The 20,656-nt window shown below is 37.9% G+C and overlaps 1 protein-coding gene across 3 annotated transcripts in view; it reads left to right on the plus strand.

The window, feature by feature from the left end:
• arhgap46a (Rho GTPase activating protein 46a) overlaps window positions 1-20,656 on the plus strand; it is a 47,927-nt gene that overhangs the window by 3,050 nt on the left and 24,221 nt on the right. For 2 of the 3 annotated variants that reach the window (XR_015501915.1, NM_001007295.1), the window contains exon 2: window positions 13,792-14,259. Coding sequence is in view for 2 of the 3 variants with exons in the window: in NM_001007295.1 (NP_001007296.1) it covers window positions 13,792-14,259 (468 nt within the window). In the remaining variant the exon portion in view is untranslated. The remainder of the gene's footprint in view (window positions 1-13,791; window positions 14,260-20,656) is intronic. The other variant, XM_087272306.1, reaches the window with a different exon arrangement.

Raw genomic sequence — 20,656 nt, forward strand, 5'->3', positions numbered from 1 at the left:
ATTTTTTTTAAATCGGGATTCGGTTGCACGTACAAAAAGACTGCAGGCCATGTCCTTGCAGCATATGTCGCTAGAGCACCTTTAGAGGTCAGAGGAGCCAGGTTTACCTGCATAGCACTTCACTAGCTGACCTCCGTTACACTTGTATAATGTCACCATTGTAGATTTGATTGGACTGGACGTTGGATATAGTCTTTGATTGTTTCTTCATGATTTGCATTAGTATTATTTTAAAATTTCATTGTTATGAGAGTACTTGGTGATCAGAATTTAATGATACAGTCAGTGAATCTGGTCTTATTCACTAGTGTTGTATTCAAAGCAGCTTAATTTCAGCTGATGGTCACAGGAAACCACCAGAACCCTCTTTGATATCCCACAAAACCTTTACTGTGGTTAGAGGCTCTGAAGTCACGTTATGTGAGCTGCGTACACATGTTGCGTTTGCGGGTGCTGTGCATCTGTTTAGCACAGGCTTTCAGATGTACGAATTAATTAAATTCATTGAATTAAAATATAGCCTAACCTCTTTTTCCACCCTGAGCTTGATTATGACACAGATGCTGAAGTGTAAATAGATAAAAAGCGGTGGTTGAAAGACTTGCTGTGTGTGTGTGTATGCTGTTTGATGTAACACTACTGAGCTTTGATCAGCCGTATGAAGTATTGATGGCTCACTGTTGGTCTCCGAGTTCGCCATTTAGAAGCTGAACAGGGGCATGACTTTGGACACTTGATGCTTTTTTTACATTGATGGTACATCATTATACAGCTGAACTTGAAGCTTATTTAGTGGTGCTGTCGTTTTGAAGCTTATTTAGTGGTGCTGTCGTTTTGTAGATCTCTGACAAAACTCTGATATGATAAGAGACCGCTGACTGATGTTAATGGGCACTTTTGTGGTCTGTAGCAGTTAGTGAGTGTAAATGTATGTTTTGACAGGCTGAGGTTTATCTTTGATCCAGAATGGGATTTCACAATGGGATGTTTTTCCCCTGTTTGCATATCTGGTACACAATAGTGTGCGGACAAAGGGAGGACATAGCATTGTGACAGCAGTTTAGCACCAGTGTTTTAACAAGACCTTTGAGCTCCATGTGAAAAGCACTCAATGGCCAATCTCCAGCACTCTGCCTGAGGGCGTTTCTTACTGGCGTACTTTCTTTTCTATTACATTTTTTGCTTGATTGTTGTTGTTGTTGTTTTTTTTTTTTTTTTTTTTGAGAATAATGTCAGATGATGACGATACTGTTTTTTTGTATAGATGATAAATTGTGAATCGGTACATAGTGCACAGGTAGTCTTGTGGTTTGTAAAATAATACAATGCATTTCTGCCGTCATAAATTTAGCAGTTTGTTTTTGACAGATCTTTCTTTTCTTTACAGTAAGTATGTTATATGGACATTAATAATCCTATTTTCACACTATTAAGACAATATTCGGATTAAGAGTCTACCATGTAAACAGTCATTTTTGGTTAATTTAATTCGATTAAGGTCATAATTGAGCTAAACAGAAATCAAATTATGACATGTGGATTATGCTGACTTTAGTCGCATTATTTAAGTGCATTGCAGACATGTAAACACCGCTATCAAACTATCACCATCATGTAGGGTTTTCGCCACATTTAGCGACAGAATAGTCTATACACAGCTGTTTGACACTATTCTCTTCACCTATTGACTCAGTGTAGGACCACGGACACCTGCATCGCGAAATGTGGAGGTGTTTTCCCATACAGTGTTTGATATCAAATTCTATTAAAACAACACTCTTACAGCAGTTTATACTCTCATCCAATATCTCGTTTGTTACAGGGGGCATGCATGAAATGTTCCAGAATGAAAGTGAAAGTGCTAAACTGCAGTTAAAGTCGAAAAATTAAAAATGAAACACCCAAGATTACATGAAACTCCGAAAGAAATGAAGATAGCGCTGTGACGCAATAACGTTAAACGAATTATGTGCTATAACATGTAAAACGGGATCATGAAATGAACAATCAAAATGCAACTCGTGTAAACACAATCACACCATTGTCTTATTCAGATTAAGGCAAATAATTCGATTATTGATGTCCATGTAAAGGTAGTCAATGTCAAATTGGTCTTAAAGGTTTTATTTTGTTACGTTTACAAAAAGTTTGGTTTACAAAAGATTTCATTTTCATGCACTCAAAATGCTCTTGTGTAAATTATCGTCCTTTAAATGAGTAAGTCACTTACTGTAAGTCTTGCTCCTTTCATACTTCTCATAAGTTTTGTCTGGATTGCAGATGGATTGAACAAAGTCCATCTACAAATTGTTTCACCTATTTCACTGTACATCAAAATAAGTTTTTGGGTGTAATTAGTTACAAAGTAAATTCATTTATTAATTTTCTTGTCGGCTTAGTCCCTTTATTAATCTGGGGTCACCACAGTGTAATCAACCGCCAACTTATCTAGCACGTTTTTACGCAGCGGATGCCCTTCCAGCTGCAACCCATCTCTGGGAACCATTCACACACGCTCATTCACACACACACACACTCATACACTACGGACAATTTAGCCTACCCAATTCACCTGTACCGCATGTCTTTGGACTGTGGGGAAACCGAAGCACCCGGAGGAAACCCACACGAATGCAGGGAGAACATGCAACTGCGTCGCCTACAAAGTAAATATTTACTGTTAAGTAAAAACTATTTAAAAAAAAAAAAAGAAAAAAAATTCAATTACAGTACACCGGCTAGAGCTGTATGATTCTGGCTAAAATGAGAATCGCGATTTTTAAATTTTTTTTTTGCTTAAAATAAAGATCACTATTTTCTCACGATTCTGTAGATGTAAAATAAAGGTATGGTAAAAACAAACATATGGCACAACATCGATAATAATATTATGTGTAGGTCTACTGGTTTCTATAAATAATTCTATTCTACTTATAATAATTCTGATGTTGATTTATTATGTTTGAGATATATGCTTGCAATCTGTCATATTAGACAATTTTATTCACTGGTAAAATCAGACATTTGCCATTATCAGATTATATTCAACAATATATAGCCTAGAGTAGTTATACTGACACTGTAAACATTTATTTTCATGCACAACTGTGTGTTCGCTATGAAAGAAAAAACATAGCCTATCAAATGCTTGTCGTAATCATAATCTCTAAAATGCGATATGATCATTTAAATTAAGTGCACACTTTCAGTTTCATTTTTACTGTTAAGTGCTTGTTCATACTTCGTGCGCGGCTCTCAAACGTTCACCACAAACTGAATATTATTTACAACTTACCTGTTACTCGCAACATATGCAGGTTCTGTTCACTAAAGTAGACTCACGCGCGTCTATCATTAAGTAGAGCGCACGCACGCCCTCTCTGTGAAAACAGCTCACGGTCAGCAGCTCACGGCACGTGTGATTTCCAGCTAGCGAAAACATCATTATATGAAGACAAAAATGACATTTTTAGGTGAATTATACCTTATGAATACAGTATGTGACTCATTCAACATCATTTGGAGGTGTTAATGTCACTGAGCAACGTATGTGAAACAATACTCCTAAACTTGAAAATACGATTGGCAGAATCGTAGAAATGCTGGATTAGGATCGTCTAGGGCGTCGAATCGAGATACTGCTTAAGTTAAGTCGTTTTATAAATCAATTCAACAAAGCATTAATTATAAATATTTAATATAGATTAATAAATATTTTGCAGAGTAACTGCATTTTCAGCTACAGCTGCATATAAATTAAATGCAGTTTTGTGGTTGTATATAATAATGAAATATTTTTCTAAAGTAACTTACATTACATCACAATGACTAATTGACAAATTGGTCTTAAGGAAACCCTGCGTTTCTTACACACTTTTTCACAAATGTCGTCTGCGTTGGAAGTAGTTAATGGGCATTAATGGGCCATCAAATAATGATTGGGTTATTTGATCATGACATCATTTGATCAAAAACCTGTAAAACACTTTAAATAGGTGGGCATTTTAATTGTTATATTGGCATTAATTGCTTTCATCTCAACTCTGGTGTTTGTTCAGGATGTAGCACTTCAGTGCAGCTGTGGCCAACACCTCGATAATTTGCTACCTAAAGGCCCTCAAGGCGAACTCATTATTTTTATCCTATCCTTATACTTGGAACTCCTTACAAAGCCCTGAAACAAACAATGACAACTCAATCAGTTGACTAGATTCAGGCTGCCATGCCCATCTCCTAGGAGCTTGCTCTGACATCGTCATCCTTTGAGGTGGGTGGGTGACCTCTGACCTCTTCTCCCACCCAGTCTGACTGTCGACAGCAAGAAGAAATCTGATGCGTTGAATCTGATACTTTTAAACACTCCCAGTGGATGGTAGATGTTAACCTGTTGCCCATAGGACCCTTCCTGGACATCTTATAATAAGGTCATCGTGTTCAGCAGTGATGGTCATCTCAGAGAACAGTTAATCTCTTTATCTCCCTGAATAATAACAGTTGTTTCTGTATTTCAAAATGGGATGTTTCAAAAGAAGTATTGATACTGACGTTGACAACTGGAAGTCGACAAGAAAATCTGTATTTTAATGAACATCTACACTGCTATCTTCAATGTGTCCCACCCCCCTCGCACATGTCCATTCACATCTCACTGTTGCTGTCACTGTGCTCATTTGTCCTGAATGGGGTGGTGGTGTGTGCATGCCTGCAAATGGCGGGCTTGTCAGAGTTGTCCCCTCTAGAAAGAGGATTTATTGTTTCGCCTGCACAGTTGCTGTTTGGCAGTTACAGACTTCCCGCCCGGAGTAGAAGTTTCCGGCAGCACTGTCCACCAAGACAGGAAGTAAATCAGCAGCCGTGTGGACAAAAAGAGTCATACTGCAGTGCATCGTCCCAAAAGAGGTCAACTTTTCTGCCTTTATTTAGAAAGAATTCCCGGAAGGGGGTTGTAGTTCAGCAGTTCAGCATCTCAGACCCCTTATCCTTTACCCCAAAAGCTTCATGCCCCCACTAAGACTCAACTCGCGTTCTGATTGGCCTCCAGGGCCTTGAGCGTTTTATTTGTGAAGGGGGTTGTTCTAAATGAATAGAGCCCAATGGTTAGCCCAACAATGCTCCCTATTGTCACGTTCCCATTATCCACTATTAATGGGTGGAATTCCCATGTATTGTCATGCATATGATACTGACTGACTACAATTTCACTAGACAGTATGATCCCCTGCTTCGTTGAACACCAGTATAGTCTGGTCATTGGTCATATTGGACATTAGTCAAACGAACACTGCAAACTTGGCATCATTTTCAGGCCCCGTTTACACTAGTGTGTTTTAGTTTGAAAACGCATAAGTTTTGCTACGGTTACGCCATCCGTCCACACTACGCCGGAGTTCTCGAGCGCCAAAAACGGAGCGTTTCGAAAACGCTGGAGAGGCCGTTTTCATTCTGAAACGCTGCTGCTCCGTCTCAGTGTGGATGGGGAAAGACGGAGACATCTGAAAACGGAGGCGGGGCTGCAGACATTCGCCTCTCTGATTGGGGCTTTTCCTCAATATTAAGTAGCCTAACACACAGTTCAGTCCTGAATCTTCTCCGTGTAAGTTCAGACTTCGCAAGTTTGATCAAGGCTGCATCTCTTCTTCTCAGTTTGATATGGAAAACATACCGAGGACACGCGTCAATCTTCACAGGGAACAGTGTACTTTATAACTTCATTCACATCACCCTGGCTACGTTGTTTCACTTTCTTAACAATAAAATGTAAACTTGATATAAGGAACTGCCTATTTTTATTTTAATATTAACAACTAAACAGACAGCAGACATGTTGAGGCGTCGTGCTGCCTGAGCGTCATCTTCACTGTGTGGATATTTATAACAAAACGGAGCCGATAACAACTGCCTCCTTTCAATTTCAGTGAAAATACGAAACATACCCTCTCTTTTGCTGAATATCAGTTTTAATCGATAATGGCCATTATAAAAGTATAACATACAATAAGTTTATACATTATAGGAAATAAAGGCAAGCAATCAGTCAATATACAGAATGTAGGCTACGTGGTTACATTAATCATTAACTCATCTTTGCGCTCAGCCAAAACATGTTACCTGAAAACAAGTAATAGATTCCAATGACCAAAGTCAGGGAATATGTCGTTAGATAAAGACAACAAGATGAATGAAATATCACGTTTAATAAATATAGTGAGATTAGATCCAGCGGGAGATGCTTGATGAGAAGTCCGACCAGCAGAGCTCTCATCTGGGTAGATGGGCTGCAGTGCTTGCCAAAGTGTGTGTGTGGTCACGTGATGTGCATTTTCAGCGTTTTGGTGTGGACGGAGAGCAGTTCAGAAATGCTGGGTAAAACGCAAGTGTGGACGCGGATCGTTTTCATTCTAAAACGCCGTTTTAAAACTAAAACGCATTAGTGTAAACGGGGCCTCAGATTCACACTAAAAATAAATACACAAATGTATTAAAAAAAACATGTTAGAAAAGCTTAAAATATTATGAAAGAAAATTATTTATTGTTTTGTTTGTCATCTATGTATAATTAAAAAATGTAGATGAGTCACTCCTGTGTTTTTGTGGTTTTCTAATGCTGTGCCTCTTGACGAGCTGTCAGGGTTCAATAGAAAATGACGTCAATATTATCAGCTAATTGTTGTGTGTTCAGCTGTACACACTGCATTGTTCATGGGACTTTTTGATTACTTAGCTTTTTGATTACTTAAAAATATTTATTAATTTTAAATTTATTCTTTTTTTTTTTTTTGTAAATTTGTTTGGGTGTAAATAAATTTTTTCCCCCACTTCTGAAAATAACCAAAGAAAGAGCAACAAACAACCAGTCTCTATCTGTGTACTCAACCATGCAAATTCATTTTAACTATTAAAAGACATTTTTATTTAGATTAAATAAAACCTTAAAGATGCAATGTAAATAATTAAATAGCTAAAGATGTATTATTAAAAACTTCAGTGAGGTGCTTTTCATCAGACAACTGTTGTAGAATTATAATCCTTGTGGGTTTTTAGCTGTAACTTAAACTGGCAGCTCATATAAGATCGAATGTTCTGGGTCTGATTTTGATAAGCTTAGGCTTATTTTCTTATGTCTAATCCTATTGAGTTTCAAGGGTCTGCAGTTTTAAATCGTGTTAAATGAATTCAGACACAAACAAATGATTTAAGTTTTTCTCTTTCACATTTGATCTTGTATAAGAGACTCTGACATACCATACTCTTTTTCAGTGTTTTTAATATTATTATAGCAATAATATGGAGTGCCCTCCATGTTGCCAGCCTGTTAACACAAGAGAAGCTATAACAGTCCTAACATGTTAGCCCAAAGATAAATGAAGCTAATGTAGGGTCGTACATCCAGGCAGAATAAAGGTAAAATGGACAGGAGCAGCTGTATCATGACCTCTGCTGATGAAGGACTGGTTCACTTGAGTCATTTCCCTCTTCAACATGAGCTAAACCAACCTTCAACTGGTATATTCAGGATTGTTTATTAACCCTAACAGCTAGGAAATAAAAGCCCTGCATGATATTTTCAAGACTTCTTCAGTTTTGCCAGTTTCTTTGGTTTGTTTTCTCTATTTAGTCTGTTAAGACTAGATGTCTGAGTAACAGCGTTACCACTAAAGTAACAGTTGCGTAATGCTAGGGCTGGACTGGATAAGCTATGCCAAGTTGAGTTTGAGATCAATTTAATTGGACAATAATGATTGGCGTTTTGATATAATGACTCGTCAGTGAGCTCAGTGTTATTGAGTGTTTGAATATATTTGTCAGTAATTTTTGTCATAATTTTGTCAGTTGATTCCATTTAATAGTGTAAAGTTGCTTGCTTTAAAGCAATATATTGCATGAAGTTAAACATAGCGTTACGTAGCTTTACCGGGGTGTCAAATTATAGAGCTAATAGAAAGATGCTATTATCAGATGCTTTCTTAACTACTGTTTTCTCACCAGTGTAATTTTTTTTGGATGTTTGACCAATCACCACAAATGTTGAGTCAAGGTGTTTACTAACATCTCAGGTTTTCATATATATATATCAGGGCATATATCAGGGCATTATACACTGAGTGCCATGGGATAAATGCAGCATTTGCATGTAGCACAGAAGAGACATGAACATAGTGTCCTTTCATTTCCATCCCTCTATTTTCATTCAAATGTGAGCAAGCTTTTCCTAGTATCACAGAATGAGTGACCTAGAAGTACAGAATTCCTCTGACAGGTGCAGCAGTTTGTTTTTTGTTTGAATGAACATGTGCTCGCGCTCTTCTCTATTTCAGGGGCACGGCAATGTTCTTCCGTGTGTTTTGTTTGTAGACCAACGCCTATTGTTTGCTTTTGTGTGTTCTCAGCTGACACTCTGTATGTTTGTGTTTAAGAGTGACACAGCATGTTTCTGTACTCAAATGCGACAAATATGCAAGTTTAATTTGTTCTAGGGCATTTGGTAGAAAATAGTTTTAGAGGTTAATGCTGATTTATGGTTAGAATTATTAATTAGAGCAAGTACTGGATATACTTTTCATTTTCGCCACACCTTGACTCAGGGAATTACGTAACCCTGCCCCCCGCACAATTTGCATGCTATGCAATCATATTGAATGGCATTATGTCATGTCAAACTTCTTTTGTCTGTTATGCCAATACAATTTTTTATTAAATTCCTTACAGAAACACAGTTTATTTCAGGATAAATTATCTGTGTTTCGCACCTTTCAAATCAGTCAAGTCTAAATGAAAGGCAGGTTTATTTTTTAAAATGCATTTGCTTGGCATGGCCAATGCTTTATAAGTGTAAAACTCCAAATAGTATGTTGTTGTTTGGTTTGGCGTTTAGCTTTATGAGGAGTAAATGGCAGAGAAAGAGACTTTGGCATTGTTAAATTTGTTGCAGTTTTTCCATTCTATCACAGTGGTCTCGGGTAGTCCAAATTAGAAACACCCAAGGTGGAATTTCAAAATTGCTCTCCTAAAAAAGCTCAAAATAAAAATGGCATTTAGCCTCATTGTTGAACAATGGATTTAGTCTGTTATGTCGTTGTTTTTTTACAGCTTGGAGGCCAGCCATTTTACAACTATTTTTAAACAATAGTGCAGATTCCAGACCACAAGAATTTGCCTAATTTTATTGTTCTATGAGGAAACGATTTGACATAATATTAGACCGTTTCTAAAATGATTTCTTCATACAGATCTAGGTTGAAATAGTCATCACACTCTTTGTATGCTGCCTGCATAACCAGGATGCTGTAATGGCAGTGTGCGCTCTTTAAAAATGATTTCATTTAATACTCTACAGGATGACCACTACTACCACACAAAACTACTGTACGCAACTTTTAACAAATATTTAGCAGCATCAGTGCAACTGTGTGAATGTGCTCAGCCTCCAAATTTTGTGCTGTCTCAGACCTTTGACCAAAACTTAGACCGACCAACTGATGTTCATGAACCTTGGCATGGTAAATGTAATTATAATAAGTTTTAGTTTTGCATGAGTGCATGAGCTGCTTCAATTGTCAGTGGAGCAACATCTCCCTGAACTGCCTTCATGGACAGGCACGTAACAAGGATGCAACTCACTGGCCAAAACAGACATTTTATCAGTGCTACTCTTTTGTTTTTAGAAGTGAAGTACAGCAGTGCTTCCAACACATTTTACCTGGGTGGGCTGCCCTGGTATATTAAAGACCGCTCAAGTATATTTGGTTGTGATACATGAATAATACTATTATTTTCGTCCCTTTACACTTTTTTTGTATCTGTCCCAGAAAGCCAAACATTAGTGATCGATTAACCAGTGGCTCTGCACGTTTGCCCGAGAACTGCCAACATTCACACAACCTTTTGCGCCCAAATGCATCCGACCGTAGTTTCCTGACTCTCCTAAAATGTCTGGGATTCATATTTTACTTTCACGTTCTAAAGTTGGTTATTTGTATGCGGTTTTGCATTACCTTTTCGCTGCTGACTGCCCGCACACATGAGAGAAACCTTAAATGATTAATCATTTTATAAAAGACTCCAATAAACTTTATTATATACTTAGAGAGAACACAAAATTTACTGTACAAAATATTTGTACACTTGTACGCTTAAAAATAATCTCATAAAACTATACATTTTCTACTCATGAAAAGAAATTTTAATGTCTATGAAATCATTAGTCAGCTAGAAAACTCTCTAGAGAAGGGGTATTTTGCTTCATATTATTTTTATTTGCTACATGTTATATTATTATCATTGTTACACTGTTTGTTATCCGTAAATCTCCCTAAAATATTACCTTATAATTGGCCATATATTTTTTATTAGAAGGTGCTTCAAAAAGCTTTCCCTATGGTGTTAAATGCTTCCAAAAAATCGCAGAAAGCTGGAATTGGACATAACAAAATTAGAACGTGAAAAAAGCATATCAAAAACATACGATCTTTTATGATTAATTCAGCAGTTTCATTTTTATTTTATTAGTTGATGGAGTTTTTATTTAAACTTTTAAACAAAACTCTGGCATTATTGAATTTATAAATTAAACCCCCCAGAGAGATCACTAAAACATGTCAATCTGTTTGATTTTTACAGTGATCTTGACAATCAACTGTTGTACCCTATGCTTTATGCAGCCTTTCACATGTTATCTTTTTGATTTTTATCAAATGTACTAGGGGTGTCACGATTTCGATTTTTAATCGAAATCGATCGAAATTTATGCTCCGTTTCGATTATCGAATTAAAAAATAGAATCGTCGATGCTGCCACGCCCCCATGTCACGTCAGCTTGGTTTGCCTAGCGGGAAAAAAACAGGCTTGTTGAAGTGCTTGTTAAACTGCAGAAGCAGGAGACCCGTCGACAGAACTTAAACCCTCTCCTCTTTCAATGAAGTCGCCGGTGTGTAAGCATTTTGGATTTCCAGTGAGTTATGTTGACAACGTTCGTGTTGTCGACAAAAAAAACACAGTTTTGCAAGCTCTGCTATGTACGTATTACGTACGGTTCATCCGATAGACAACACCGGCATCGCGATCCTCCGCCCGCCCCCGTTGCAAATCCGCTCACGAAAAGTACACACTCAGGCCCTGTTTACACTGTCTTTGTTTTTAAATGGCATGTTAGAACGACAACGATTTGACATCCACAGTGGCGTGTAGCATTTCTGAGCAGCCCTCCTTCCTCTCTACCTCTGAAAATGCACATCACGTGACCACAAAGACGCACACACAGCCATGCGCTCGAGACAGCAGGTCCAGGCAGTCAGAGGACTGCTTCAATCTTGCACTCACTTGTACTTAGTCATTTTAGCGAACACCTCAGATACTGTTGGCTGGTTCCTGTTGGTTGTGCATCTTTTTTACCGATGCCATTATAACGACACAGATCACTGCCTATTCACGAGTCCCGCAGAAAAAGTGATTGACAGGTGGTAATTATGTGTGTATCTTGCCTTTATTAATTTACTGTATGATTTGTTTATGGGTAAACAAAGACCATGCAGGTCAGGTAGTTTAAACGGTAAGCTACAAATAATTAATTGGTTATTAATTAATTAATTATTCATAATCGAAAATCGAATCGGGCCTTTAGAATCGAAAATGCAATCGAATCGAGGATTTGGAGGATCGTGACACCCTTAATATGTACGCAATCCTCTTCTCTCCAAAATATAATTGTAAACATTTGAATTTGATAAGGAGGAATTTTAGTCGCAAGGATTCAGTTGCAGAACCTGAATGCCTCTCTTGAGACGGAGTGAGAAAAAGGTGGGTGGAGTTCAGCACACAAAGGCCTCCAGTTTAACTGCTCTTCAATTACACCGCTTCCACCCATAAAGCATTTGATCTAGTAACGAGAAACAGTTTGTACAGAATAGAATCTGCAGGACAGGATTCTTTGTGATCAGTAGCATTGGTAACCTTACCCTTTATTAATGTTGTCAAACTATCAGATACACACACCCTCAGAACTAAAAAAATCTGTGCATTTGCTCACATCAGTTACTGTTGATGCTTAAATACTTGTGTTAATCAAGGTAAAATGAGCTGATTGCTATGTTTGAGACAGATGGTGTCCCAGTATGTCTTTGCTGAGTCTCAGTCAAGTCTGTTGTTTTGGTTCGCATTTCGCAACTTACCTGGCACCAGCTGTATATCAGTCTCTGTTGGCCTATGTATATCTACATTTGTTTTTAGGAACATTGAATGGTATATAACGGATTTGGTATGTGTAAATCTAAAATACAGAGCAGTAAAGTCAGTTGGAATGCTTAAGATACATTTCAAGCACCTTTGAACAGGTGGGCTGACTATTTCTGATCCTGAGCCACAGCTTGGGATGAAGCCCAGGGAACAAATGGACATATGGACGTGACACCACACAAGCACACTCTTCACTACCCGACCAGTGGTATAGAGGGCACGTGGCAGAAGAGAAAAAGCACACTTGTGGCGTTGAAGCTGCAAACTCTAGCATGCCTTACTGAAGTATCATCAGACCATACTAAACAGCTGAAGTTGATCTGAAAGGATAATTTACAGTAGCTGTGTCTTCATGTCTAGACATCCGAGTGTTCATATACTCTCAAGTTTATTCTTCATTCTGTATAGGGATGTGCTGTGTGACTAAAACACTTAAGATAAATATCAGTATTTTGACTATCATAATGAGTCAGTGAGCCTCCTGCTGGTTTAGGTGGCCTATAAGCAATCTCGCCACACGGGAGACATGGTTTGAGCTCCCACATGTCTTAAATTAGCACACTTTAGTTTCTCTGCACTAGGAAACTAGATCAAAAGAAACATTACAGGTTTCTCAGAGGAACAGCATGACCCAAATTAGCTGCTTTACAGTTTTTTTGTTGTTGTTTAGGTCTCTAGATGTCACTTTCTATATGCAGTGTTCAGAACAGAGGTGAGGAAATTGGGAAATTTAGCTAAAAGTAAATGCGTATAAATGAAAGTGTGACCTTGAATGCATATCAGCCTGTTGTTGGAGACACCAAAACCAAAATATGACCTTTTAAAATGCATAATAGGGGCTATTTAATATTCTGTCATCTGTACAACTGTTGATGATTTGGAGCTTTTTGGACCAAAAAAAGCAAGTCTATAACAAGATGGAAGATCTTAATTTATTTTTCTATACAGAAGCCCTTTTCTGCAAATACATTAGACTTCTGATTTATTTTATGCCATGATTAAATGACTAGGTACGACAAACCAGTATGTTTATGACAATACATTAAAAATAAAATAACATATTTTTAAAAATAATTTTAAAAAACTGTTACAACATGCAGCATAAGGAGCTATTTTGTACAGTTCCAGTTTAATTGAAGTGAATGTGACCGAAAGGCCTGACACATTTAAAATAAAGTAAGGTGGATATCCTGTGTGTAGTAGTAGGAATATAGGTGAAGACTTTCCAGATCACAACTCTGGTTCCTCGACCATGGCTGTATCTGCTGATAGGATTATGTGTCTGCTGAGCCAGCGTTTCTGAGCATGCATTCTCACACATGGCGTATCTCACCGTGGCTTTGGCCTAATTCCCTTGATAACACATCCGTCAGATTACACTTAAGAGATTGACCGTGAAGCTTGGCCTAAAATTTGTAACTGTGGTTCTTTGTTGTTTTAAAGAGTTGGTTTTATTCCAATATAACTGCTTTTGTTTGGTAAACAATCACGGTCAGTATTGTCACATTAAATAATATGGGTTTTATTTGCATACTAAAATTAAAAAATTCTTTGTCTTCTCAGCGATGATTGGGTGGAAATCCTGGAGCCTCGTCTCAGAGAGTACATGTATGTGAATCTGACCACGGGAATATGTGGTTGGGACCCGCCCAAAAATGTATTAATCCGCCCAGCTGATCACAACCAATGGTGGGAACTTTTTGACCGTGTGACTGGCAGGTACTACTACTTCAACTCTGCTGGCAGTATCACAGTGTGGCATAGACCGCAGGGGGCGGATATTATCCCTCTGTCTTCCCTCCAGGCCATGAAACGCAACACAACGTTAGAACATAAAACTGATGAGGACACTAAGGAAAGGCAACATGGGAATCAGTCCACAGGCAGTCAAGATAGACGCACCCCATTACCACCCGTGGAGCCCTGCACTAAAGAGCCAGAATGTGCCAGCAAAGAGCCTAAAGAACCAGAAATGGACAACAGACAGAAGCCAGACATCCACGTTTCAGACATCAACAAAGACTCACTCAGGTAGGCCTCTTGGCTTTGTATGAATGTTATCTTGAGTCTAGCCGTTATGGTTCCTCCGAAATAACTGGCCTCAACCAGAGACCAATTATCTTTGAGTGCTGGAATATTACTCTGATTTTCCCTGACATTAAAGAAACATTCTTGGTTCAATACAAGTTATGCACAACTAGCAGCAATTGTGGCATAATGTTAATTGCCACAAAAAATATTTCAGCTCGTCATTTGTTTTCTTTTGGAAAAGAAAGGTTACAGCAAGGCACTTATAGTGTGGGTGAATGGGGCCAATTTTAGGAGGGTTAATTTTAGGCCTTTAACTTTAGGATTATAAGCACATTTCACACTACTATCATGTAAAAGTATAGTTTAGGTCTTGCGGTTGTACTGTGCTGTTGTATGGTACATTGTATGGATTTGCCCCATTCACATTCATTTTAAGCGTCTTGCTACTTGAGGCACAAATGTAAAGGTAATTTATCAGACCCCCGAGTTTTTCAAGGTTTTTTTTTTCTGCGACAAAAAATAACAGATTTTGTGGTGGTATTTCCTGGTACCTCAGGACATGCATTAGGGAAAAACTAGGGGGTCTGATTTATTGCTGTCGTAATCAACATTGTGCCACAAAGGCTGTCAACTGAGCTTAGCTTGTACTGCATTGAACAACCTTTAAATTTTGCTGGTCCACTTTTTTTGTTTCTGATGTGTTTGTAAGGCTGTCATTAAGATAAATTGCTGCCAAATGTGAAAAGTAGCATTTTTTTTTCTTTTTAAGTCTTATTATGGCGCGCTTAAATACAAGTTAACTTGTTTCTCTCAACTGCATAACCAGATTCCAGTCATGCCAGCTCTATTTCACCTGGCACTGGGCTGTGTCTCTATGATTTCAGTGCCTTAAGCTTTAACCTTCTACAATCCTTTGGCTATTCAGTCTTTCCTAAAACATTCTCTGAGCCCCACCAGATGAAAGCTGCTGGGGTCGGGACCCAACAAGAGCCAAACCATTGTGGTTTGAACATGACTGGACTTTCTCTCTTTCCCACAAAGAGAAAGCCACGGTATACATTATCCAGCCTATACAGCGGTTCTTTTTATTTCAGGGAAATGTTTAGCAGGGTCTTTTCATATCCAGCCATGGAAAAAGAGTTAATGGAGTCCAATATCTTAACAGCGGGATCCCAACTTGGGAGGATTTTGAAATATTGTGGCTCAAGCTTCTTGGTGAGCGGTGAGTGTTATGAAGAGCTGCCTTCTGTCTTCACATCAGACACGCATGACTGCTGTCTTTGGGAGGCCCTGCATTTTTAACCTTTTTGTAAAACTAGAAGGGCAACAAATTTTTGACCTTTAGGTAAAACTAGAAGGGCCAAACACTACTCAGCTCCCACTGACTGGCCTGCAATGTTTCAAACCTCGCAAGTAATATTACGGCTCTCTCGGGAATCCCACACGTCAAAGCCTCTCTTTATGGATGACTCACATTTTTCAAAGGTCATACGATGTACAAAACAATAGACAGCTGTGTGCCAGAGAGAATTAGAGGCCATATAGTTTCACACAAGCATTGTGCCCAATTTAGCTGTATGGTAATATCTTGTTTTCAAATAACTTTTGAGGGTTGTGAATAGGGCTGGGAGATAATAGTGAGTATTCATGATGTTGATTTCTGTTCAAAAGTTGGTGATCACTAAGATTGTTTTTCATTTTAAAGAGCATCATTTAATTTAGAAAACATTAAACTAGTTAAAAGTGAAATTTAAAAAGTTTGGTTTCAAATGAATGCTGCTAAATGAAAATCGTGACCAAATAAGAAAAAAGTTTTCAAAATGTATCTTGTAATTAAAATTATTCCATAAAAATTGCTTTACACTGAAGGAGTGAGGGAAAATATTCAGCTTTGCCATCACATGAAGTACAGTGTTTCCTCTTGGATTTTTTAGAGGCCTTTTACACAGATATTCCAACTACCTTTGACGTTATTTCAATGACAAAAGTCATGAGCACAGTATTACAAGGTATTAGGGGTGTGGGATTTGGGGAAAATATCTAATAGTGATTTTTTTATTTTAATTTTTTTGACATATTGTGATTTATTCGCGATTTAATTTTGTAGTCAAGATTCAGCTCAATAACTGTAAGTCATGGCAACAATTCTGTGAGAGCTCTTAAAAAATCTCTATTATCCCACTTGTTTGCGCTTTCCTATTTGTTTTCTTTTTTATTGTGGGCGTTCTGCATAGTTCGGTAGTGCAATTCTGATTGGGCAGAACAAAAATGTGCTCACTCAATTGGCTAGTAAGACTGTCACACACAGTGAGCATTTGATCTGGTAGGGGGAAATTAAATAACACATACAGGGGAAGTCAGAATTATTAGCCCCGCTGAATTATTAGCCCCCCTGTTTATTTTTTTACCCAATTTCTATTAAACTGACAGAAGATGTTTTTTAACACGTTTCTAAACATAATAGTTTTAATAACTCATCTCTAATAACTGATTTCTTTTATCTTTGCCATGATGACAGTAAATAATATTTTACTAGATATTTTTCTATTCAGCTTAGTGACATTTAAAGGCTTAACTAGGTTAACTAGCCAGATTAGGGTTATTAGGCAAATTATAATGGTGATTTTGTTTTGTAGACCATCAGAAAAAAATTAAGCTTAAAGGGGCTAATAATTTTGACCTTAATTTTTGTTTTTTTTAATTAAAAACTGCTTTTATTCTAGCTGAAAAAAAAACAAATAAGGCTTTCTCCAGATGAAAACAATATTATCAGACATGCTGTGAAAATGTCCTTGCTCTGTTAAACATAATTTGGGAAATATTTAAAAATAAAAAAAAAATCAAGGGGTGTTAATAATTCTGACATCAAATGTACATATTTAATATCGCAGCCTCTTGCGATTAACTAGTTGCAATGTTTCAAATTGTGATTCGATTTCGTTTAATCGCACAGTCCTAATGCAAATCTCTTTGCTGGCACACCGGTTTCCTCTGCACAAAACGTCTTGCATGCCCTCGAATATACACTCCTCTAGTGCAGATTTTCTTGTGTGCTTTCAAATAAACACTTCTGAAGTACGACTTTAGTGCGTTTATGTAACGAGCAACATTTATTCGATTTGCTGGGAGTATTTATGTATGTCTCCAATAGACCTACAGAACAGCACTGGTGCATCCTGAAGTAAAGGGAACCGGCTATAAACTTTAGCATGATAAAGTAATGTTATGCAGAACCACAGACCTTTATTTATGGATAAATTATAATTATGGAAACTGTGTTCATCATAACTGAAAGCTACACCATGTTTGCTGGCCTCACGCATCACACAGCGCTGTCAGTCAGTCAGCATGTTTAAACTTTTAAGTGTTAAACAAATAACGCACAGAACTACTACGATTACAGAAAAGTTCGCTCTGTTATAATTCACTTGCATTTGAATACGTCTTGATGTGATTAAATCCCAATAAAACCAAAAAACTGCAGAAACTGGTTTTGAATGAGAAGCTGTAATGTAGCTATGGCGGGAATGAATTTTGGTGTGGCTCCCTGCCATGGAGGAATGAATTTAGCGGAAACCATGAAGTATAATAAAATTTATTTTTTAATAATATGTTTTTACAATAATTCATTGGTCATTGTTGATATTTGGTTAAAATACTACAATTTTAAAAGCTTTGTTTTAAAAAGCTGGAGCAACGCATCGTATTCAAGCATTTTCTATCCCTGGAAAGAGGTTATTTTGGCTCCTATTGTCCTGTGTTTGCTTACTCCAGAATTAAGCAAGGTAATTTTGCTGAATTGCTGTGTAATTATTATTGATCTGTTGTGACACATGCTTTGTTATTGTTTCATACCTCAAGGGGAAGGAGTCTCCAGTAACGTTTTCCGCTGTTTGTCCATCTAAAAATAAAAGCTAGGGAGTGGTCATAAAATATCAGCCTGACAATGATCCAAATAGCACCATCTGTGTTATCATATGGTGTGTGTGGTACAAGCAGCTTCCCCTGATTGATGAACAAAGTACTAAATCTGGTAGTCATCACACCCTCCCGTCCAGGACGCAGTCATGGTACGGCTAAGCAGAGCTTGACCCTAGTCAGAGCGAACCCTGTAAACATGCACACCAAATCCCTGTAAACAAACACTAACACACTGGCACACACATACAATGCAATTTTGTTTAAATGATGGATGGGTTGCTGGGACGGGGGTGTTTCTGTGAAAGTTATTAAGTGTAGAAAAAAAGGGAAACTTGCTTTTTTCACATCTCTTCTAGAGATCACAAGGGGTTTTCAGCAGTGTCTGTGTGTTATCTAGCATTTGGTTGTTTAGTTGGTTACCATGGCGAGATGATTGGAGATTAGAGGACACCTCTGTTTTTCCTTAGCCTTGTGACGCAATGGTGTAACGTAACCCAGGGATGACCTGGGGAAGTTGTGAAGGGGTCATGAAATTCTTTTGTCCTACAGGCCGACCCCAGGCAGAGTGGCTGCTATAGGAGGACAAGGGTTTTAGTTAAGCACGCAAATCCCTGAGGACCAGCTGTTAGGCTTTCCCATAGCATGAATTGGAGCGGGATCTAAGACATTAAATTAACACCCAGCCTCATACAACCATCTCTTTGTAGTCAAATGATTTAAGAGACTTTCCTTTGATGGGATACAATCAAATTTGAATAGTATTTCATTGACATTTAGAGGACAAGGCAGATGCTTAAGCCAAGATACTGCAGGCAAATCTTCTTTCATGGATCAATTTTGAGATTTTAGGCTATTTGGGTTTCCATAAAGTAAAATGAAGTGTGTAATGATTGATACTTCACGCACTCAACGACCGCAAGTTTGCTTATGTAGTGGAAGGGGCGGAGCTATCAGCCGCACATGTTGAATAACTTTATTTATTTTGGATGGTGAAAGCAAAATTCTCCAACGAGAGTGATTATAGCGCCTCCCGATGGTGAATGCGGTTATACTCACGGCAGGTGTTATTTGATAATTCGGTCGTTTATTTCACTGTTTTGGCAACCGTCAAACGTCATTAGGGAAACGGTTGGAATTTCCGCTCAGTAAAAAAACATTAGAGTGCCATTTGGGTCGACACTACCTACATATACTATCCTGTTGAGTGTGTAAGTGCATAAGTACATAGTGCATGAGTGTATAGTGCACTATTTGAGACGCAGCTGTTGTGTACCTGGCTGTATATCTTATCAGCGAAAAGAAAGTGACACAAATTTATAATTTTGCTGCCTTCTGAGTGACCCAAAGGTTCATTCTGATTGGATAGTGAAAATAAAAAGGGATATTGGACTTTTTAGCCAAGTTAAGGGAAATGGCACTAGTCAGCTAATGTTATCTTTCCCAAAGACACATTTTAGATGCCATTTATCAAACTCAAGATAATGAACTGATTCTTTCACTAAAGTTAGACCTGTCATGATACAGAGTTTTGGTAATAAACCTTTAAGCGCTGAGTGCATCCCTAAACACAGCTGATTTGCCATAGTATTCACCAGTGCTATCCAGAAATGACTGTGGTTTGCTGTGAAGGTCATCAGTTCACCGCAGTGCAAACACAGACGAGTGATTTGCTGATGAATTGACTGATCTTCGCAGCTGTAAAATGCTCCATTGTCTGTGTATCTGAGTTTGCACTCAATGAAGAGCGGTTAACAGATACCCTTCAAGACCAGTCACAATCATTTCTGTTGAGCACCGGTAAATACTATGGCAAATCAGCTGTTTAGGAAGATACTCATCGTTGCTTAAGTGTCAGCGGGAAATGGGTGTTCTTAAAAGTTCAGTACAACAACAACACCATTACAGACAACACAAACGTGTTACAGATGACCGCATTGTTTTATCACTCACAGGGTTACATAGGCTGAAGCAGGGAAGCGTCTGCACAATGTTTACCTGGTGCCATGAACTGAAGCCTAGGAGGACACTTAAGCTTTTAATTGTTTCAATTAAACTTATCTGAATTATGTTGAAGTGATGTTTACACCAAATCTGCACTTTGAAATTGTGGCAACAGCTGGAGGTTTGTAATCCACAGAATGTTGTTGCAATGTTTACAGTGCTGATCCTATACTTCTGGGATTCTTCCCACAGCAGCCTCGCTTTAATTTTTTAAAATGGCAGCTGCATGAAATAAGGGTATACAGAATATCTTTGTGGGAAAGTATGAGAATGAATATTATTATTATTATTTTTTTTTCATTAAACTTTACATTGCACGTTTCTGTGTGAAATCAGTCCGGAATACAGGTAATGATGACAACAGGAATATTGCATAGATACCATTTATGGATGTTTCTAAAAGGCCTGAAACACGCTGTGTAACGGTGTAGTTGGATCCCAAAAGTGAAAGTTGCAAAAGAGAAGCAACACTTTT

The sequence above is a fragment of the Danio rerio genome, chromosome 11 (genome assembly GCF_052040795.2).
Source record: "Danio rerio strain M-AB ecotype USA chromosome 11, GRCz13ab, whole genome shotgun sequence".
Classification (NCBI taxonomy): Eukaryota; Metazoa; Chordata; class Actinopteri; order Cypriniformes; family Danionidae; genus Danio; species Danio rerio.